The sequence below is a fragment of the Oncorhynchus mykiss genome, chromosome 9, assembly GCF_013265735.2.
Source record: "Oncorhynchus mykiss isolate Arlee chromosome 9, USDA_OmykA_1.1, whole genome shotgun sequence".
Classification (NCBI taxonomy): Eukaryota; Metazoa; Chordata; class Actinopteri; order Salmoniformes; family Salmonidae; genus Oncorhynchus; species Oncorhynchus mykiss.
In genome coordinates this window covers 48,887,902-48,908,409 of record NC_048573.1, presented here as the reverse complement: position 1 = coordinate 48,908,409, position 20,508 = coordinate 48,887,902, and the positions used below count along the sequence as shown (strand labels likewise).

General features: G+C 47.4%; 1 protein-coding gene across 1 annotated transcript in view; it reads right to left on the bottom strand.

Moving 5' to 3' along the window:
* The window catches only part of klhdc8b (kelch domain containing 8B), a 104,264-nt gene that overhangs the window by 26,923 nt on the left and 56,833 nt on the right, over nt 1-20,508 (bottom strand). Inside the window, exons 2-3 of the mRNA XM_036988215.1 lie at nt 10,298-10,462; nt 4,045-4,269 (exon numbers count right to left, since the gene is read on the bottom strand). Of these exons, the coding sequence (XP_036844110.1) occupies nt 4,045-4,269; nt 10,298-10,462 (390 nt within the window). The remainder of the gene's footprint in view (nt 1-4,044; nt 4,270-10,297; nt 10,463-20,508) is intronic.

Sequence of the window (20,508 nt, the reverse complement as noted above, 5' to 3'; positions counted from 1 at the left end):
CATGTTTCCCAGGCATGGCTGCTCCTTCCTATGGTTGATTGGCATGTTTCCCAGGCATGGCTGCTCCTTCATATGGCTGAGTGGCATCTCACATGTCCCTCCCTTCAATTCATGGTTCGGTTTGATGGAAACTAAAAGGTTTTCTCCAAAAATAATTTCAACTGAAAGAGTAAGTCAAATATTCCGTTCAACAGTGAAATCCTAAAGACATGAATACTCCGTTTAAGCACATGGTCGATAGCCAGTATTTATTGAGGTTAACACTGTGTAGTCAAGAAGGTGTATGGTAAGAGTCAGAGTGGTGGGACTAGTCCCACTGTCTGTTCCTTCTTCTTCACCCTATTAGGCTCATAGTCACACATGCTGTCACCCACCAACACACCCACAGGTTTCCTCAGCTCAGTGCTACACAGTTGTAAATGGGCAGATAAGAGATGTGTAATTGAGGATATGGCCTGTAAACTGTGTGCTGGTGATTACTGTACATAAAACATACTGTACATAAAACATACAGTATATAAAACATACTGTATTATCTCCAGGCTGCACAGTAATAGGTGAGGTGATAATGGAATTATGGCCACCTCGCTCTCTCTCCCGCTCTCTTACACACACACATACACAACCCACACAGAGGGGGCACACTATGTTCCATTAACTGGGCATGCTGTTCTGCCTTGTGCAGCCATTCATTTTCATGATTGGACATTTACATGCAAACTGTCTTGATTAAAACATTTGAGGATGTAAAAATGAACCGGTTACAACCTGCATAACCCTCCTGCTTCATGTAACCAGCCCTAATGTATTAGACTCAAATATATTACATTGCAGCACAGTACAATGGAATTTTCTTCACGACAGGCCTATCTTTCATAGCCTGGCTGACGCAGCTCACGTGACTCACAGCCCAGGGAGAGCTGAGACACACTGGTCTGGACAGGAGGCTATTGTAAATGCAGTATTCGCTCAGAAATTGAGCGGACGCATTGATTGGTTCTCTCAAAAGTTGCATCGATTGGTTCTCTCAAAAGTAACTTTTGAGAGAACCAATCAATGCATCCGCTCAATTTCTGAGCGATTTGAAAATCCAACAGTTATAATGGAAGGGGGCAGTGCTCAGGGCTGTGTGCGGCTGTCCATGTGGGTGTTTGTGTGAGAAAGACATAAAGGAAAACCAACCAGGAAAAGCACAGCCCCCTTCATTATCCATGCATCATACCGACAACATCAAGACAGCCTTTCCAGACTCTGAAGTCAGGAGGACTTTGAGTTAGGTGTTAGCCAGACTACATCTTCATGCATTCCCCTACAAAAGAGAAACTCCATGACATGTGTAACAATTGCATTGACACCAGTAGGAAGCGTTTAAAAATCCATCAGTTCTATTTCTTTACAACAAGTTTCTCTTTCTACTATTCACTGCATCGGAATAGACACTTCTAAGATGGAATTTCATGACTATCCTACGAGGCAGAGGGAGATTGAATATAAATGCACTTCTTTGACTGGGCCTGTTTTTGAGCTGCTATTCTATTATCGGTCTGAGGCGATTGCCTGGCCACCGTGCCTTGAGTTTACCCCTGGGTCCTAGCAGGGACGCAATGAATGGAAAGGAATTGAGAGGGAGACAGAGCACACTAACCACAAAATCGCTCACCCATTAAGGACACACACACACACACACACACACACACACACACACACACACACACACACACACACACACACACACACACACACACACACACACACAGGAGGTCACCTTTTCACCGTGAAAAGCTTGGGATGCTTTGTTCTTCAGAATAAATCCAGATCTTCAAAAGCCAAATGAAACTAAACTCATCTGGCTTTTAATTTCAGCAACTGCAAAGGTTATACAGTATGCCTTATATCAGGACCGGAAATACACAGCAGGGAGTAAAATATAAAATGTTAATATGGACAGAGAATAAGATTCCCCTCCCACATGCACGCACACACACCCAAGACACACGCGCTGGGATTAATCCAGAAGTGGAAGGTGAATCATACACAGCACAGTTCTGGAATATCTGTCTCAGTGTACCAGTACGCTGCTGCAGTAGGCAAACGTGTGATCAAGACCCTATTCGACGGCTCTGTGACTCAGTAACACCCAAACCCACCTTGCCTGACCTCAAGCAGGGATATGCTTTCAAAAGTAGTGGAAAGATGCAGAAGTGTTTTCTTAGTGGATGTGTTAGGAGAGTAAGCCGAGTGTGTGACAGTAGATAAGGGTTGAGTTGCGTTTATATAACTGAGGTTGATATTACACATGTATGGGTAGCATATACAGTTGAAGTCGGAGGTTTACATACACCTTAGCCAATTACATTTAAACTCAGTTTTTCACAATTCCTGACATTTAATCCTAATAAAAATTCCCTGTCTTACATCAGTTAGGATCACCACTTTATTTTAAGAATGTGAAATGTCAGAATAATAGTACAGAGAAGGATTTATTTCAGCTTTTATTTCTTTCATCACATTCCCAGTGGGTCAGAAGTTTACATACACTCAATTAGTATTTGGTGGCATTGTCTTTAAATTGTTTAACTTGGGTCAAACGTTTCAGGTAGCCTCACACAAGCTTCCCACAAAAAGTTGGGTGAATTTTGGCCCATTTCTCCTGACAGAGCTGGTGTAACTGAGTCAGGTTTGTAGGCCTCCTTTGCTCGCACACGCTTTTTCTGTTCTGCCCACAAATTTTCTATAGGATTGAGGTCAAGGCTTTGTGATGACCACTCCAATACCTTGACTTTGTTGTCCTTAAGCCATTTTGACACAACTTTGGAAGTATGCTTGGGGTCATTGTCCATTTGAAAGACCAATTTGCAAGCGAGCTTTAACTTCCTGACTGATGTCTTGAGATGCTGCTTCAATATATCCACATACCTTTCCTCCCTCATGATGCCATCTATTTTGTGAAGTGCACCAGTCCCTCCTGCAGCAAAGCACCCCCACAACATGATGCTGCCACCCCCGTGCTTCACGGTTGGGATGGTGTTCTTTGGCTTGCAAACCTCGATCTTTGTCCCCATGTGCAGTTGCAAACCGTAGTCTGGCTTTTTTATGGCGGTTTTGGAGCAGTGGCTTCTTCCTTGCTGAGCGGCCTTTCAGGTTATGTCGATGTAGGACTCATTTTACTGTGGATATAGATACTTTTGTACCTGTTTCCTCCATCTTCACAAGGTCCTTTGCTGTTCTTCTGGGATTGATTTGCACTTTTGGCACCAAAGTACATTCATCTCTAGGAGACAGAACGCATCTCCTTCCTGAGTGGTATGACGGCTGTGTGGTCCCATGGTTTTTACTCTTGCGTACTATTGCTTGTACAGATGAACCTAGCACCTTTTTGGCATTTGGAAATTGCTCCCAAGGATGAACCAGACTTGTGAAGGTCTATAATTTTTTTTCTGAGGTCTTGGCTGATTTCTTTTGATTTTCCCATGATGTCAAGTAAAGAGGCACTGACTTTGAAGGTAGTTCTTGAAATACATCCACAGGTACACCTCCAATTGACTCAAATTATGTCAATTAGCCTATCAGAAGCTTCTAAAACCATTACATTTTCTGGAGCTTTCCAAGCTGTTTAAAGGCACAGTCAACCTAGTGTATGTAAACCTCTGACCCCCTGGTATTGTGATACAGTGAATTATAAGTGAAATAATCTGTCTGTAAACAATTGCTGTAAAAATTACTTGTGTCATGCACAAAGTAGATGTCCTAACCGACTTGCCAAATCTATAGTTTGTTAACAAGAAATTTGTGGAGTGGTTGAAAAACGACTTTTAATGACTCCAACCTAAGTGTATGTAAAGTTCCGACTTCAACTGTATAGGGGGTGACAGAATGCTGAGCCACATAAGTTCATCTTGCAAGTCTGGCTGATTGAACTAGAGTACTGGAGCCCCAAGATACAATATAAATGAACAATATAGAGAACAATATATATTGTTTTCTTTAATTGTGTGACTGGAGCCCCTGTAAGTATGTGTCTGTGTAAACTCTGAATTGACTCACCCTGTTCTGGGTCATACTCCTCCACTGTGCTGACGAAGTGTGGTCTGGAGTAGAAGTTGTGGGGGCCAGGCTGCTGGAGCCCTCCCAGGCTGAAGAAGCCCCGCTCGGTAGCAGCACTGCAGGCGAAGGCCCGGCGGCTGGGGATGCAGGGGTAATGCGTCCAGCTCTTCATTTCCAGGTCAAAGGCCTCGAAGGCTGTGACAGGAAGCTTGCCCTGACGCCCACCTGCCAGGGAGGAATGGAGAGAAAGGAGAGGGTCAGAAGGAGTGGGCAGCAGGGCATGAGAGAGAAGGAATGAGAGAGGAGAGAGATGACGGGTCAGAATAGGTGGGAGGGACGAGATGTGAGAGCGAGGGAGAAACAGTTATAAAAATGAATAATAATAACTAAATAAAAACAACATTGGCACTAAATGGATGGTTGGAAATGGTTGACCTTCATTAGCTGATTCCATATCTGATAGGAGCAGCCAAATATCCTGGGATGTGTTCTCAAATATAAGCTTGGCACCTCCAGATATTAAGATATTTGTATTCTCTTGTTCCATTGGTTTCTCACCTTTCTGATCCTCCCTCTCTCTCTCCGTGACAGCCCCAGGCTCTCTCTCCCCCATGCTCACTCCTGACCCAACAAAACCCACCAAACATGACAGGTACCCAGAGAGAGTGTGTGTGTGTGTGTGTGTGTGTGTGTGTAGTGATGAGTATTCCACTTTGGGTCTGGCTGGCAGTGTGTATAGTGAAGATCATACACCGTGTCAGTCACTCTGCTATGCTGTTGGACCTGCAGGTAGTGAGAAAGGTGTGGATCCTATTGGACTTGGGCTGAAGTTTCTATCCGTGTTTGAGTAGACAGTTTGCACTACAGCATGTCGGTATCAGAGGCTTGATCAGCCTGGACCTGCCGACAGTATTCCCCCTGTGATCACACACTGATTGCTGACACAGACACAAAGCCTGACATGGCGTGCTTCAGGTAATATTCTGGTTTTATTCATGGGCATCACATGTCACAGTCTGTGTATTCAGTTACATACGACATTATTATTCATCCAAAGAAAACAACTCAAAGGGAGGTACCAGACACATCCTACTGTAGTCCAATGAGCCAAGAAAAGTGTTTGTGCCTGTTCAATTAATCATAACACAGAGTAGAGGGCCATTAGACGAGTAGCACTGCTTCATTTTTCTAACTGTGTACATTTATTAGATTTACAGTAGGTACATGTACTATATTGTACAGGGGTGTGGTTGTTATATTGTAACAGTATAACAGTGTGATTAGCATAAGGCTAATGAACAGCCCCGGCCCCTCTCCTACTCAGGAAGCTGAAACATGGGAGTCTGGGAAATGCTCTGTGGAAAATGTCACATTTACTACACGTCTTCAGTTCAGATCCCTGGTTGTCACACTGGAGTCCAAAAGTATGGGTCTGCTCTGCAGGCTGAGTCTGTTACCTCTCGCCAGCCAGCGAGCACTATCTGGCAGCCCTGCCTGGCAGCCCTGTCTGGAAGCCCTGCGGTCCTCCATCAGTAGACAGAGAGAGAGAGAGAGAGAGAGACAGAGAGACAGAGACAGAGACAGAGAGAGAGAGAGAGAGAGAGAGAGAGAGAGAGAGAGAGAGAGAGAGAGAGAGAGAGATAAAATACAAGATAGGAGTGAAGAATAGCTACACATTCCGGGCTGTACACCACTCAGAGTAGCAGCTGATGTACAAGATGTTCTCAGAGAGAGTGTATGGACGGGCTCCGAAAAGCTTCTCACAGTGAAGATGGGCAGTATTCACATACACACCCACTCAGACAGCTTTGATGACAGACCGCCATATTGAACTGAACCTCATACACACTGGACTGGGTGAGAACTAACAGTCTGGCAGCCAGAAACACAGTCCCATATGCAAGCAAAATCATTATAGAAACCAATGCCACTTTATGACAGTTCTATCCATATAAGGTAGTCCGCATACTACAATTTCAGCACCAATCTTATTTTGCCTGTACAACAACGTGTTTGTTTCACATTAAATCATTGAGTTTATGGAGTGAACTGAAAAGGCTACTATATACATGAAAAGGGCATCAACATGTAGCTAGAGTACACTATACATTGTGAACACAGGATCCTTCTCCCACACCTCAGCAGGGTGAAATTGATGGGAAGACCCTCGTCCACTTACCCTCAAATCAAATCTTATTAGTCACATGCTGAATACAACCAGTGTAGACCTTACAGTGAAATGCTTACTTACAAGCCCCTAACCAACAATGCAGTTTACAAAAATACGGATGAGAATAAGAAATAAAAGTAACAAGTAATTAAAGAGCAGCAGTAAAATAACAATTACGAGACTATATACAGGGGGGTACCAATACAGAGTCAATGTGCCGGGGCACCGGTTAGTTGAGGTAGTATGTACATGTAGGTGGAGTTATTAAAATGACTATGCATAGATGATAACAGAGAATAGCAGTGGTGTAAAAGCGGTGGGGGGGGGGGGGGGGGGGGGGGGTGCAAATAGTCTGGGTAGCTATTTTATTAGATGTTCAGGAGTCTTATGGCTTGTGGGTAGAAGCTGTTTAAAAGCCTCTTGGACCTAGACTTGGCGCTCCGGTACCGCTTGCCGTGTGGTAACAGAGAGAACAGACTATGACTAGGTTGGCTAGAGTCTTTGACAATTTTTAGGGCTTTCCTCTGACACCGGCTGGTATAGAGGTCCTGGATGTCAGGAAGCTTGGCCTCAGTGATGTCCTGGGCCGTTCACACTACGCTCTCTAGTGCCTTGCAGTCGGAGGCTGAGCAGTTGCCATACCAGGTAGTGATGCAGCTGTGGAACCTTTTGAGGATCTGAGGACCCATGCCAAATCTTTTCAGTCTCCTGAGGGGGAATAGGTTATGTCGTGCCCACTTAATGATGGTGTTGGAGTCGAGCCTGGCCGTGCAGTCATGAGTGAACGGGAAGTACAGGAGGGGACTGAGCACGCACCCCTGAGGGGCCCCTGTGTTGAGGATCAGTGTTGTTACCCACCCTTAATACCTGGGGGCGACCCGTCAGGAAGTCCAGGATCCAGTTGCAGAGGAAGGTGTTTAGTCCGAGGGTCATTAGCTTATTGATGACCTTGGAGGGCACTATGGTGTTGAACGCTGAGCTGTAGTCAATGAATAGCATTCTTCTAGGCAGAGTTCCTCTGTCCTGTGTCTGTGTTCTTTTGCCCATCTTAATCTTTTATTTTTATTGGCCAGTCTGAGATATGGCTTTTTCTTCACAAATCTGCCCAGAAGGCCAGCATCCCAGAGTCGCCTCTTCACTGTTGACATTGAGACGCATGTTTTTCGGGTATATCTATCTGCCAGTTGAGGACTTATGAGGCATCTGTTTCTCAAACTAGACACTCTAATGTACTTATCCTCTTGCTCAGTTGTGCACCGGGGCCTCCCACTCCTCTTTCTATTCTGTTTAGAGACAGTTTGTGCTGTTCTGTGAAGGGAGTAGTACACAGCGTTGTACGATATCTTCAGTTTCTTGGCAGTTTCTCACATGGAATAGCCTTCATTTCTCAGAACAAGAATAGATTGACGAGTTTCAGAAGATTGTTCTTTGTTAGCACATATAAAGCACCCACAAGCTACCGGTGGCTGAAAACACAATCATCGTGGGATGAACGAGTGACAAATTTCCAACCAAGGGTGGTCCATTTAAAAATCACTCCCCCCCCGCCCGTTGCAAGTGTCAACTCGTCAGGGCAGAGGGGATAGGGTGTGTCAGACAGACAGTAACACCAGATGGATCAGACAGACAGACAGACAGGCAGGCAGGCAGGCAGACAGACAGACAGACAGACAGACAGACAGACAGACAGGCAGGCAGGCAGGCAGACAGACAGGCAGGCAGGCAGGCAGACAGGCAGGCAGGCAGGCAGGCAGGCAGGCAGGCAGGCAGGCAGGCAGGCAGGCAAGCAAGCAAGCAGGCAGGCAGGCAGGCAGGCAGGCAGACAGTAACACCAGATAGATGTACCAGCCATGGAGAGGAGGATGTGGTTATACTCTTTTGCTGGGAATGGAGATCACTTACGAATATTCATAAGAAGCCATCTTTTTCAAATGTTTTCCCTCCTACACAGCCATATATGTAGATGTCTCTACTCCTACAAGTTAAAAAGTATTCTAAAACTAGGACTGTTGTCCACAGCTGCAGTGCTGGTACCAGTGAATGAATGTGAATAATGACCTAATCTGTTTAATCTGGTCTCATGACCTATTTGAAATCAGATCGAACATGTTTGCTCAGAGACTCAGAGAACAGATCTACAGCTGTCCCTCACTCCCTGTCTGTTTTCTTTCTGTCTGTCCCTCACTCCCTGTCTGTTTTCTTTCGGTCAGTCCCTCACTCCCTGTCTGTTGTCTTTCTGTCTGTCCCTCACTCCCTGTCTGTTTTCTTTCTGTCTGTCCCTCACTCCCTGTCTGTTTTCTTTCTGTCTGTCCCTCACTCCCTGTCTGTTATCTTTCTGATTGTCCCTCACTCCCTGTCTGTTTTCTTTCTGTCTGTCCCTCACTCCCTGTCTGTTTTCTTTCTGTCTGTCCCTCACTCCCTGTCTGTTGTCTTTCTGTCTGTCCCTCACTCCCTGTCTGTTTTCTTTCTGTCTGTCCCTCACTCCCTGTCTGTTTTCTTTCTGTCTGTCCCTCACTCCATGTCTGTTTTCTTTCTGTCTGTCCCTCACTCCCTGTCTGTTTTCTTTCTGTCTGTCCCTCACTCCATGTCTGTTTTCTTTCTGTCTGTCCCTCACTCCATGTCTGTTTTCTTTCTGTCTGTCCTCTTTCTGTCTGTCCCTCACTCCCTGTCTGTTTTCTTTCTGTCTGTCCCTCACTCCATGTCTGTTTTCTTTCTGTCTGTCCCTCACTCCATGTCTGTTTTCTTTCTGTCTGTCCTCTTTCTGTCTGTCCCTCACTCCCTGTCTGTTTTCTTTCTGTCTGTCCCTCACTCCCTGTCTGTTTTCATTCTGTCTGTCCCTCACTCCCTGTCTGTTTTCTTTCTGATTGTCCCTCACTCCCTGTCTGTTTTCTTTCTGTCTGTCCCTCACCACCTGTCTGTTGTCTTTCTGTCTGTCCCTCACTCCCTGTCTGTTTTCTTTCTGTCTGTCCCTCACCCCCTGTCTGTTTTCTTTCTGTCTATCCCTCACTCCCTGTCTGTTTTCTTTCTGTCTGTCCCTCACCCCCTGTCTGTTTTCTTTCTGTCTGTCCCTCACTAGATGTCTGTTTTCTTTCTGTCTGTCCCTCACTCCCTGTCTGTTTTCTTTCTGTCTGTCCCTCACTCCATGTCTGTTTTCTTTCTGTCTGTTTTCTCTCTGTCTGTCCTCTTTCTGTCTGTCCCTCACTCCCTGTCTGTTTTCTTTCTGTCTGTCCCTCACTCCCTGTCTGTTTTCTTTCTGTCTGTCCCTCACTCCCTGTCTGTTTTCTTTCTGTCTGTCCCTCACTCCCTGTCTGTTTTCTTTCTGTCTGTCCCTCACTCCCTGTCTGTTTTCTTTTTGTCTGTCCCTCACTCCGTGTAAGTTTTCTTTCTGTCTGTCCTCTTTCTGTCTGTCCCTCACTCCCTGTCTGTTTTCATTCTGTCTGTCCCTCACTCCCTGTCTGTTTTCTTTCTGTCTGTCCTCTTTCTGTCTGTCCCTCACTCCCTGTCTGTTTTCTTTCTGTCTGTCCCTCACTCCCTGCCTGTTTTTGGAACTCTCACAGAGTGAGTCAAGACTCTGTAGAGTTCTGTAGAGCATGAGAGGCTGATGGGCCCGACCCTTCCCAGATGTCTGAGCAAGAGTGTGTGTGTGTGTGTATGTGTGTGTTTGTATGTGTGAGTGTTGCTCTCCTATTCAGCACAGGTTCCTCTGATCCTCATGGTCATTTAGAAACGTGCATATTTAAATGTGTGTGGTACAACAGCGTTTACATGTGGAGTGTGTGGCCGTACTGTAGGTCAGATCTGACCAGAGTGAAACACAGTTGGGGGAGAGAGAGGGGCCAGTGTTGGCCGGTGCTTGAGCCTGTTTGGCATGGAGGACACTGTGTCCTGAAACATGTCCCGCAGGCTGCCATTTAACTACAGGCCAACAATCTAACTGTGGTCCACCTGCCTAATCTCTCTTTTGACCTCTCTCTGCATGCTGTCTTCTGAGTGGTCAGAGGCGATGATACTGCCATTCCTCTGGGATGTGACTGGACAGAAGGGGAAGGGATGGGGGTATGGGGGGATGGGGGAGTGGCCTACCCAGCACGTAGATCTTGTTGCCTCTCAGGAAGGAGGCGGCTCCATAGCGGGGCGTGGGCATAGAGGTCAGGGGCTGCCATTGGTCCTTCTCCGGCTCATAAACCCTCACCAGAGCCTGGGGCGTCGTGTCAGCTGCCATCCCTCCTAGCGCATATACCTTCCCATCTGACAGAGGAGAGAGAGGGAGGGAGGGAGAGAGAGGGAGGGAGGGAGAGAGGGAGGGAGGGAGAGAGGGAGGGAGAGATAGAGGGGGAGCGAGGGAGGGAGGGGGGAGAGAAGGAGGGAGAGAAGGAAGGGGGAGAGAGGGAGGGAGGGAGTGCGAGAAGGAGAGATGGGGATAGATAAAGGGAGAGAGTTAAATATTTCCCATGTTGAACTAAAGAGTGGGCGTAATTTCATCAGTTCACGATTCCACTCTCCAGAGTGTTAAAAGAATCAAAGTAAAGAACCAATGAAACAAAAATGCACTTTGGTCTCTGACACTAACCTTGCTGTCATGCTGTGCACCTATTCTTGATTAAGATGTGTGTGTGTGTGATTCATATGTAAACACAATCCATGGGCCTGGTTTAAAAATGCAGATACCCTGCCTGAAGAAATGTAAATATCTCTGCTGCAGTGACATTAGAATATCAGAAAAAAGAACTGGAGAAAGAAAAACGCAAGCTAAGCAAACATGGCCATCCTGCTGAAACACTGCGGTTGCCAGCCAGATTAAAAGGGAGGGAAAAAGAGACTAGCGAGAGATGGAGCCAAACCCAAACAGATGTCTGCCTTAATGCCACTGAACATTCCTGTCAGATACCGAGGAGAGAAATACAATGTATTGCAGAGTGTCTGGAAATAGATGGAACGATGGATGGATGGCTGGATTGATTAATATATGGATGGATAGATGGGTGGATTGCTAGAAGGCAGAGTAGAGGGAGGGGTTGGAAAGGTCAAGGGGAAAGAGGAGAGGAGGGTTGGGAAGAGAAGAGGAGGGTTGGGGAGAGGAGAGTTGGGGAGAGGAGAGGAGGGTTGGGGAGAGGAGAGTTGGGGAGAGGGGAGGAGGGTTGGGGAGAGGAGGGTTGGGGAGAGGTGAGGTGAGGAGAGTTGGGGAGAGGAGAGGAGGGATGGGGAGAGGGGAGGAGGGTTGGGGAGAGGAGAGTTGGGGAGAGGAGAGGAGGGTTGGGGAGAGGAGAGTTGGGGAGAGGAGAGGAGGGTTGAGGAGAGTTGGGGAGAGGAGAGGAGGGTTGGGGAGAGGGGAGGAGGGTTGGGGAGAGGAGAGTTGGGGAGAGGAGAGGAGAGTTGGGGAGAGGAGAGGAGGGTTGGGAAGAGGAGAGTTGGGGAGAGGTGAGGTGAGGAGAGGAGAGTTGGGGAGAGGAGAGGGGAGTTGGGGAGAGGAGGGTTGGGGAGAGGAGGGTTGGGGAGAGATGAGGTGAGGAGAGGAGAGTTGGGGAGAGGAGAGGAGGGTTGGGGAGAGGGGAGGAAGGTTGGGGAGAGGAGAGTTGGGGAGAGGAGAGGAGGGTTGGGGAGAGGAGGGTTGGGAGAGGTGAGGGGAGGAGAGGAGGGTTGGGGAGAGGCAATGAGAGGGGGGTTGGGGAGAGTAGAGGAGAGGAGGGTTGGGGAGAGTAGAGGAGAGGAGGGTTGGGGAGGGTAGAGGAGAGGAGGGTTGGGGTGAGTAGAGGAGAGGAGGGTTGGGGAGAGTAGAGGAGAGGAGGGTTGGGGAGAGTAGAGGAGAGGAGGGTTGGGGAGAGGAGAGGAGGGTTGGGGAGAGGAGAGGAGGGTTGGGGAGAGGAGAGGGTTGAGGAGAGGAGAGGAGAGGAGGGTTGGGGAGAGTAGAGGAGAGGAGGGTTGGGGAGAGTAGAGGAGGTTTGGGGAGAGTAGAGGAGAGGAGGGTTGGGGAGAGTAGAGGAGGGTTGGGGAGAGTAGATGAGAGGAGGGTTGGGGAGAGGAGAGGAGGGTTGGGGAGAGTAGAGGAGGGTTGGGGAGAGTGGAGGAGAGGAGGGTTGGGGAGAGTAGAGGAGGGTTGGGGAGAGGAGAGGAGGGTTGGGGAGAGGAGAGGAGGGTTGGGGAGAGTAGAGGAGGGTTGGGGAGAGTAGAGGGTTGAGGAGAGGAGAGGAGGGTTGGGGAGAGGAGAGGAGGGTTGGGGAGAGTAGAGGAGAGGAGGGTTGGGGAGAGTAGAGGAGGGTTGGGGAGAGTAGATGAGAGGAGGGTTGGGGAGAGGAGAGGAGAGGAGAGGAGGGTTGTGGAGAGGAGGGTTGGGGAGAGGGGAGGAGGGTTGGGGAGAGGAGAGTTGGGGAGAGGAGAGGAGAGTTGGGGAGAGGAGAGGAGGGTTGGGAAGAGGAGAGTTGGGGAGAGGTGAGGTGAGGAGAGGAGAGGTGAGGGGAGGAGAGGAGGGTTGGGGAGAGGCAATGAGAGGGGGGTTGGGGAGAGTAGAGGAGAGGAGGGTTGGGGAGGGTAGAGGAGAGGAGGGTTGGTGAGGAGAGGAGGGTTGGGGAGAGGGGATTTGGGGAGAGGAGGGTTGGGGAGAGGAGGGTTGGGGAGAGATGAGGTGAGGAGAGGAGAGTTGGGGAGAGGAGAGGAGGGTTGGGGAGAGGGGAGGAAGGTTGGGGAGAGGAGAGTTGGGGAGAGGAGAGGAGGGTTGGGGAGAGGAGGGTTGGGAGAGGTGAGGGGAGGAGAGGAGGGTTGGGGAGAGGCAATGAGAGGGGGGTTGGGGAGAGTAGAGGAGAGGAGGGTTGGGGAGAGTAGAGGAGAGGAGGGTTGGGGAGGGTAGAGGAGAGGAGGGTTGGGGTGAGTAGAGGAGAGGAGGGTTGGGGAGAGTAGAGGAGAGGAGGTTTGGGGAGAGGAGAGGAGGGTTGGGGAGAGGAGAGGAGGGTTGGGGAGAGGAGAGGGTTGAGGAGAGGAGAGGAGGGTTGGGGAGAGTAGAGGAGAGGAGGGTTGGGGAGAGGAGAGGAGGGTTGGCACTCTATTAGCAGTCCGATTTGCGACCGCAGCATTGCACTAATCCAGAGAAGCAGGAGGATTTACTGGAACACTTTCAGACAGAAAGCTAGACCTCGGAATACAAAAAACAGTTCTTCCTCTTTTCCCTATCATGCACAGATACCCCCGTGTCCCTGTAGCCTGCTGCACAGATTCTGACAGAGGTTTTGACCTGCTTACTGCTCAGAACATGACTCAGTGCCAAACACACACACAAACACACACACACACACACACACACACACACACACACACACACACACACACACATACACAGAGAAACGAGGGAGAGAAGAATGAGAGTGGAGAGCATGAAGGAGGATGAGCCAGAAAGAAGAGAGAAAAGACAGTGGCAAAGCAAACTAAAAAGGAGAGATAAGTGGAGAAGAGGCCTGGCATTGAGATGACAAAGAATAAGTGCTGAGGAAGTCAATCTGAATGCATCCCTGCTTGCTTTTTTAAGCCCATCACTGATTTAACAGTACCTGATTACAAAAATAATTCCAAAACCATTGGAGATTGTGCTGCTGCCTCCTCTTCCTGGTCTCCTACAATATCCCTTTATTCCCTACTCATCTCCTTCTATCTGTGTCCACCCTCACCTTCTCTCTGCTCCACTCACCCCCTCTCTCTGCTCCACTCACCCCCCCTCTCTGCTCCACTCACCTCCCCTCTCTGCACCACTCACCCCCCCCTCTCTGCTCCACTCACCCCCCCTCTCTGCTCCACTCACCCCCCCTCTCTGCACCACTCACCTCCCCTCTCTGCACCACTCACCCCCCCTCTCTGCTCCACTCACCCCCCCCTCTTTGCTCCACTCACCCCCCCTCTCTGCACCACTCACCCCCCCCCCTCTCTGCTCCACTCATCCCCCCTCTCTGCACCACTCACCCCCTCTGCACCACTCACCCCCTCTCTGCACCACTCCCCCCCTCCCCCCTCTGCTCCACTCACCCCCCCTCTCTGCTCCACTCACCCTATCTCTGCACCACTCACCCCCTCTCTGCACCACTCACCCCCTATCTGCACCACTCACCCCCTCTCTTCACCACTCACCCCCTCTCTGCACCACTCACCCACCCTCCCCCCTCTGCTCCACTCACCCCCCTCCCCCCTCTGCTCCACTCACCCCCCCTCTCTGCTCCACTCACCCCCTATCTGCACCACTCACCCCCTCTCTGTACCACTCACCCCCTCTCTGCACCACTCACCCACCCTCCCCCCTCTGCTCCATTCACCCTGCACCACTCACCCCCTCTCTGCACCACTCACCCCATCTCTGCTCCACTCACCCCCTCTCTGCTCCACTCACCCCCCCCCTCTCTGCTCCACTCACCCCCCCCTCTCTTCTCCACTCAACCCCCCCTCCCCCCCTCTCTGCTCCACTCACCCCCCCCCCCCCCCCTCTCTGCTCCACCCTGCCCTGGTATGGAGGGCCTCCTCTCAGTGAGCACTGTGGTCTGCTCCCTGTTAAAGATCACAGGTCATAATGGCCCCTCACTTCTCAGAGGGAAAAGAGCAGAGCCCCTCTCACACACACACAGACCTGTGATTATCTGAGATTATCTGAGATGCAGAGGATAGAACCCTCTCTCCCCGGCCCGCCCACACACCACTCAGGATGATCATTAACATGTTACATCTAGCCAGGGTGTTCAGCACATTCAAACAGAGGAACAACTAAATAAATTACTACTTACATATATGATGCATAACCATGGGAATGGGAGTGTGTGTGTGTGTGTGTGTTTATGAATGGGAATGAACGTATCTGTGGATAAACTAATTCAGAAAAGAACAGAGAAAATGACAGTCAATACTTTTGAGAAAACTGCATTTCCAATTTGAGCTTTCACCAACAAAACCTCTTTAAATAGGCTTTGACAGGCCTATCCCCTGAGAAATGAAATGACAACCTATAAACAAGCAAATATCAAACAGCCATTCAGGAAGACCTGTGGGAACCATCGTACCACAGCAGTCTAAATTCCACACCCTGATTTTCTCACTTGTTCAATGACATTCCTGGGTTTCACTCATTATAATCCTCCACATTAGATTGTCACAGATAGGGATGATTTGGTTGTAATATTTCTGGAGGGCTTGGAGCTTTGCAGGCAATGAGACTCTACACATATCCTCTACACTCACTGTAAACAATACATGAACACAAAACTAATGATATAACATCCTCCATCCTTGCAAGTTCATTCTAATAACATTGAGAAAGCTAAACGTACCCCTTGGGTGTTAATAACAAAACAGTAATCACCTGTGGTTATCTGTTGTCTTTCTCTGTGCATATAAAACCAATCAACATATGTTTACTGGCTGTGGTTGGAACAGGGTATAGGTAGGGAGGGGGAGGAAGAGGGGGGTCCCAGCTTCCGCTCTGGGCCCCTGGAGCATCCACCTCCTGCCGGCCCGCCGCCCTGAGGTTCCACCGCACAATCACACGCAGTCTCCTCTAATTAAGGTAACTCTGCTCTGATCTATGCCCGTCTCCCAGGGAGACGCCATGGCAACAGCCACCCAGTAGACATTTAAGGGGTGGAGCACACAGAGCTTGTGCAGGTGGTGCTGACTGGTGGACGATAATAACATACATCATCATGACCCATGACCAGTGTGACACACCAATTAAAGATGAACAGAAGAATCACCGTTACCAACACAGAGCAGAGAGCACACAGCTCTGTGTGTCACAGAGGGGCAAGACGCAACAACAATAACAGGAAATGAGATATGGTAAGTCCTTTTCTAACAGATACAGATAATCAACAGCTTTATTCACATGAACAAAGCATAAGATAAAGTCACAAACACACACAGCAGAAAATGTGATGTACTGTATACCCAATCGACACAGAAACACATCAACCCTGCATGAAGCACATCCTGTTTCTCCAAAAGGAGAACAGTCTTATTAACTGACCACCCGCTGCTCATCCAGCTCCTCCTGCAACTGCTCTCTTCATCTCACATCCTCTCACTTTGCCTCCACACCACACACACACGCACACACACACACACACACACACACACACGCACACACACACATGCACACACACACACACACACACACACACACACACACACACACACACACACACACACACACACACACACACACACACACACACACACACACACACACACGCACATAAACATGCATACACACACACACACACACAATCACACTCTTTTGAAGTTAGGTTGTTATGTGAAAAAGACACAGAGGTCATCGTTGTCACACGGTGCCTGTACACAGGGCTGACAGGTAACCAGACTGATAGCTATGCACCATAGTCATGGAACACAAGACAGGAACAAACACTCTGGGAGATTTAAGGATTTACAAAGGAGGAAAGACACACAGCGGCGAGATTGAGGGACAATCTAAATAAGAGATAAGAGAGAAAGAGTTGCAAGGAGTACAAAGAAGGGTGATATCTAGTGAAGATGATAGGCAAGAGCCTAAAGACAGTTAAATATATGTTATGAAGGTTTTGTATAATTTCAGCCAGTAGTTTTGAAATCAGCGCTCACGAGTCTCAGTCTCCAGTATCTATACGGCAATAGTCTATGTGCCGGGGGGCTAGGGTCAGTCTGTTTATCTCCTGTTTTTTACTGGTATTCTGTGTGAATTTAAGTATGCTCCCTCTAATTCTCTCTCCCTTTCTCCCTCCCCTCCCAGAGGACCTGAGCCCAAGGATCATGCCTCAGGACTAACTGGCCTGATGACTCTTGGCTGTCCCCAGTCCACCTGGTCGTGCTGCTGCTCCAGTTTCAACTGTTCTGCCTGCGGCTAGGGAACCCTGACCTGTTCACCGGACGTGCTACCTTGTCCCGGACCTGCTGTTTTCGACTCTCTCTCTCTACTGCACTTGCTGTCTCAACCTCTGAATGGTCAGCTATGAAAAGCCAACTGAAATTTACTCCTGAGGTACTGACCTGTTGCACCATCTAAAACCACTGATAAATATTTGACCCTGCTGGTCATCTATGAACGTTTGAACATCTTGAAGCACAATCTGGCCTTAAATGGCCATGTACTCTTATAATCTACACCTGGCACCGCCAGAAGAGGACTGGCCACCCCTGAGAGCCTGGATCCTCTCTAGGTGTCTTCCAAAGATCCTGCCTTTCTAGGTAGATTTTCCTAGCCATCGTGCTTGTACAGCTGCATTGGTTGCTGTTTGGGGTTTTAGGCTAGGTTTCTGACATCTGATGATATGAAAAGTGCTTTATAAATACATTTGACTGATTGATTGATGTGTACTTGGTGCATTGAGTTGATTGGAACCCTCCAGCGCACTGATAATAAAGAATGATTAATTTAAGATGGACTTTGATTTTCCCTGAGTGTAATTTCTACGACAGTGTCAAAACAAGCAAGTATATTGTAGAAAATCATTATACTGTACCATCTATACCACTGTGAAATATATTTTCCATAACCAAAAATATTGTATTTTCAGCCGTTTGAAGCTGGTGTACAAAACTGAAAGTAAAAGACACAAGAACTAATCTAAGAACAGGAAATATATAAATAATGCACATGGAACAGATCTACTGCTTCTAAGACATGCTTTCAATGAGAATGACAGACCTGACATTTCTATGTGAGTTGGTCAGTCGCCCAAAAAAGTCACATATAGCAACTTTAATAGACCAATAAGAAAGTCCAAAACCTCTCTGAGTCCAAAACCTCTCTGAGTCCAAAAACCTCTCTGAGTCCAAAAACCTTTCTGAGTCCAAAAACCTCTCTGAGTCCAAAACCTCTCTGAGTCCAAAACCTCTCGGACAATAACAGCTAGTTTTCAGTTTGTCCCTCTCCACTCAGACCACTCCCAGACAGTCCAAGCAACATTCTTGCTTGGGAAATTGCTCTTTGCTAAAAAAAGCTATTTTTGTTTCTTTTTGACCATTTTAATAGAAAACAATCACAGTAAGGTATTTAATTGTTACCCAGAAATGACTTGATATTGAGATAAAAAAATAGCTGCACTGGAACATTGTGAAGTTTAGTGAAGTAAACACAGTACCATACGTGATGTTCAGCGGAAGTTACAGAGAAGAGCACGTTAAAGGGTACATACTGTATGGTACAGTACATAATGACAGCTAGAGAGAAGTATTTGGCATGAGTTAGGTGAGGAGACACTGAAAGGGCTATAGAGAGTTATAGGTAGACAGAGCTAGACAGAGGAAGCGTGTAGTTCTCAGCGTACAGCGTAAGGTACGTTGTGAACTTAGTGCATGTGGATTTGTGTAATATATGCTTCTACATACTGTACCTGTATGTTGTCTGTACTCCCTTAGAAAAAAAGGGTTCCAAAGGGGTTCTTCGGCTGTCTCCATAACACAAACTTTTTTGGTTCTAGGTAGAACTCTTTTGAGTTCCATGTAGAACCCTCTGTGTAAATGGTTCTACAGTATATGGAACTTAAAAGGGGTTCTACCTGGAACCTACCTGGGGACAGCAGAAAAACCCTTTTAGGTCCTAAGTAGTGTTATGTTCCCCAATAAGAAAACCAGAAATATCATCACTCAACAGAAATAGGGAACTAACAAATAAGCCACGGACAACCAGAACAAAACAGGTGGAGTTTTAGGAGGGGTTCTCAAAGACACTCATGGGGGTGTCCACTGAAAGTTGACTAGCAACAAGAATCGGGGTCCTAAAAGACACCCACCTTAAGTGCCCACTAAAATATCCCCAGAAAAGGCAAACCAAAATAAAACCCCAAAATAAAACCCCACACCAGCTAAAAATGGAGCAAACCAAATAGGGAGACAAAATAAAAGGCTTTTGTATTCAAAAATGTAAAGAGGGAGAGCTAAACAGCAGTTAAGTTCATCCAACATCTCTCATGCCAACTAGAGCATTGGCTCTGCAGCTCTTAAAGGAGAAGTATACCCCAATCCAGAAACTCCCAAGTGATTTCATACATTGAAATGAGTGGAGTTTGACCTCTCCCCCTCTCTCTTCCTGTAGTTCTGTACTGAATCAGCTGGGGGAAAAATGGGTCCACAGTGTACAGCTGAATTAGCTATTTTTGTCAAATGTACACTAGTTTGTGTCAGGAAATGTGTACTTTTCCACCTCAAACATTTACCATTATTATATTTAGCCGACGGCCACAGCTGCGGAGATGGGTAACAACTGTATATGTGCGCCCTCGTGGGGGAGACCCTTCAGCCTCGACCATCTACATACAATACCCCATAATAAAAGTGAAAACATGTTTATAGAAATGTTTTCAAAATCATTTTAAATTCAACAAAGAAATATCTAATTTACATTAGTATTTACACCCATGAGTCAATACTTTGTAGAAACACCTTTGGCAGCGATTCCAGCTATGAGTTTTCTGGGTAAGTCTCTAAGAGCTTTCCACACCTGGATTGTGCAACATTTGCCCATTATTATTTTCAGAAATCTTCAAGCTCTGTCAAATTGGTTGTTGATCATTGCTAGACATTGCCATAGACCTGAAAAATGGTCAAAACTGTAACTTAGCCACTCAGGAACATTCACTGTCTTCTTCGTAAGCAACTCCAGTGTAGATCTGGCCTTGTGTTTTAGGTCACTGTCCTGCTGAAAGGTGAATTCATCTCCCAGTGTCTGTTAGAAAGGAGACAACCAGGTTTTCCTTCCTTTATTTTATCCTGAAAAACTCCCCAGTCCTTAACGATTACAAGCATACAACAAGCATACCCATAACATGGTACAGCCATGCTTGAAAATATGGAGAGTGGTACTCAGTAAAGTGTTGGATTTGCCCCAAACATAACACTTTGTAATCAGGACAAAAAGTTGCTTACTTTGCCACATTTTTTGCAGTATTACTTTAGTGCCTTAAAGCAAACAGGATGCATGTTTTGGAATATTTGTATTCTCTATAGGCTTCATTATTTTCGCTCTGTCAATTGTGGAGTATTGTGGAGGAACTTCAATGTTGTTGATTAATCCTCAGTTTTCTCCTTTCACAGCCATGAAACACTGTAGCTATTGTAAATTCACTATTGGCCTCATGCTGAAATGCATGAGCGGTTTTCCTTCCTCTCCGGGAACTGAGTTAGGAAGTAGTAGTGACTGGGTGTATTGATACACCATCCAAAGTGTAATGAATAACTTCACCATGCTCAGAGGGATATTCAATGTCTGCCCTTCTTTTGCAAAGCATTGGAAAACCTCCTTGGTCTTTGTGGTTGTATCTCTGTTTAAGGGACCTTAC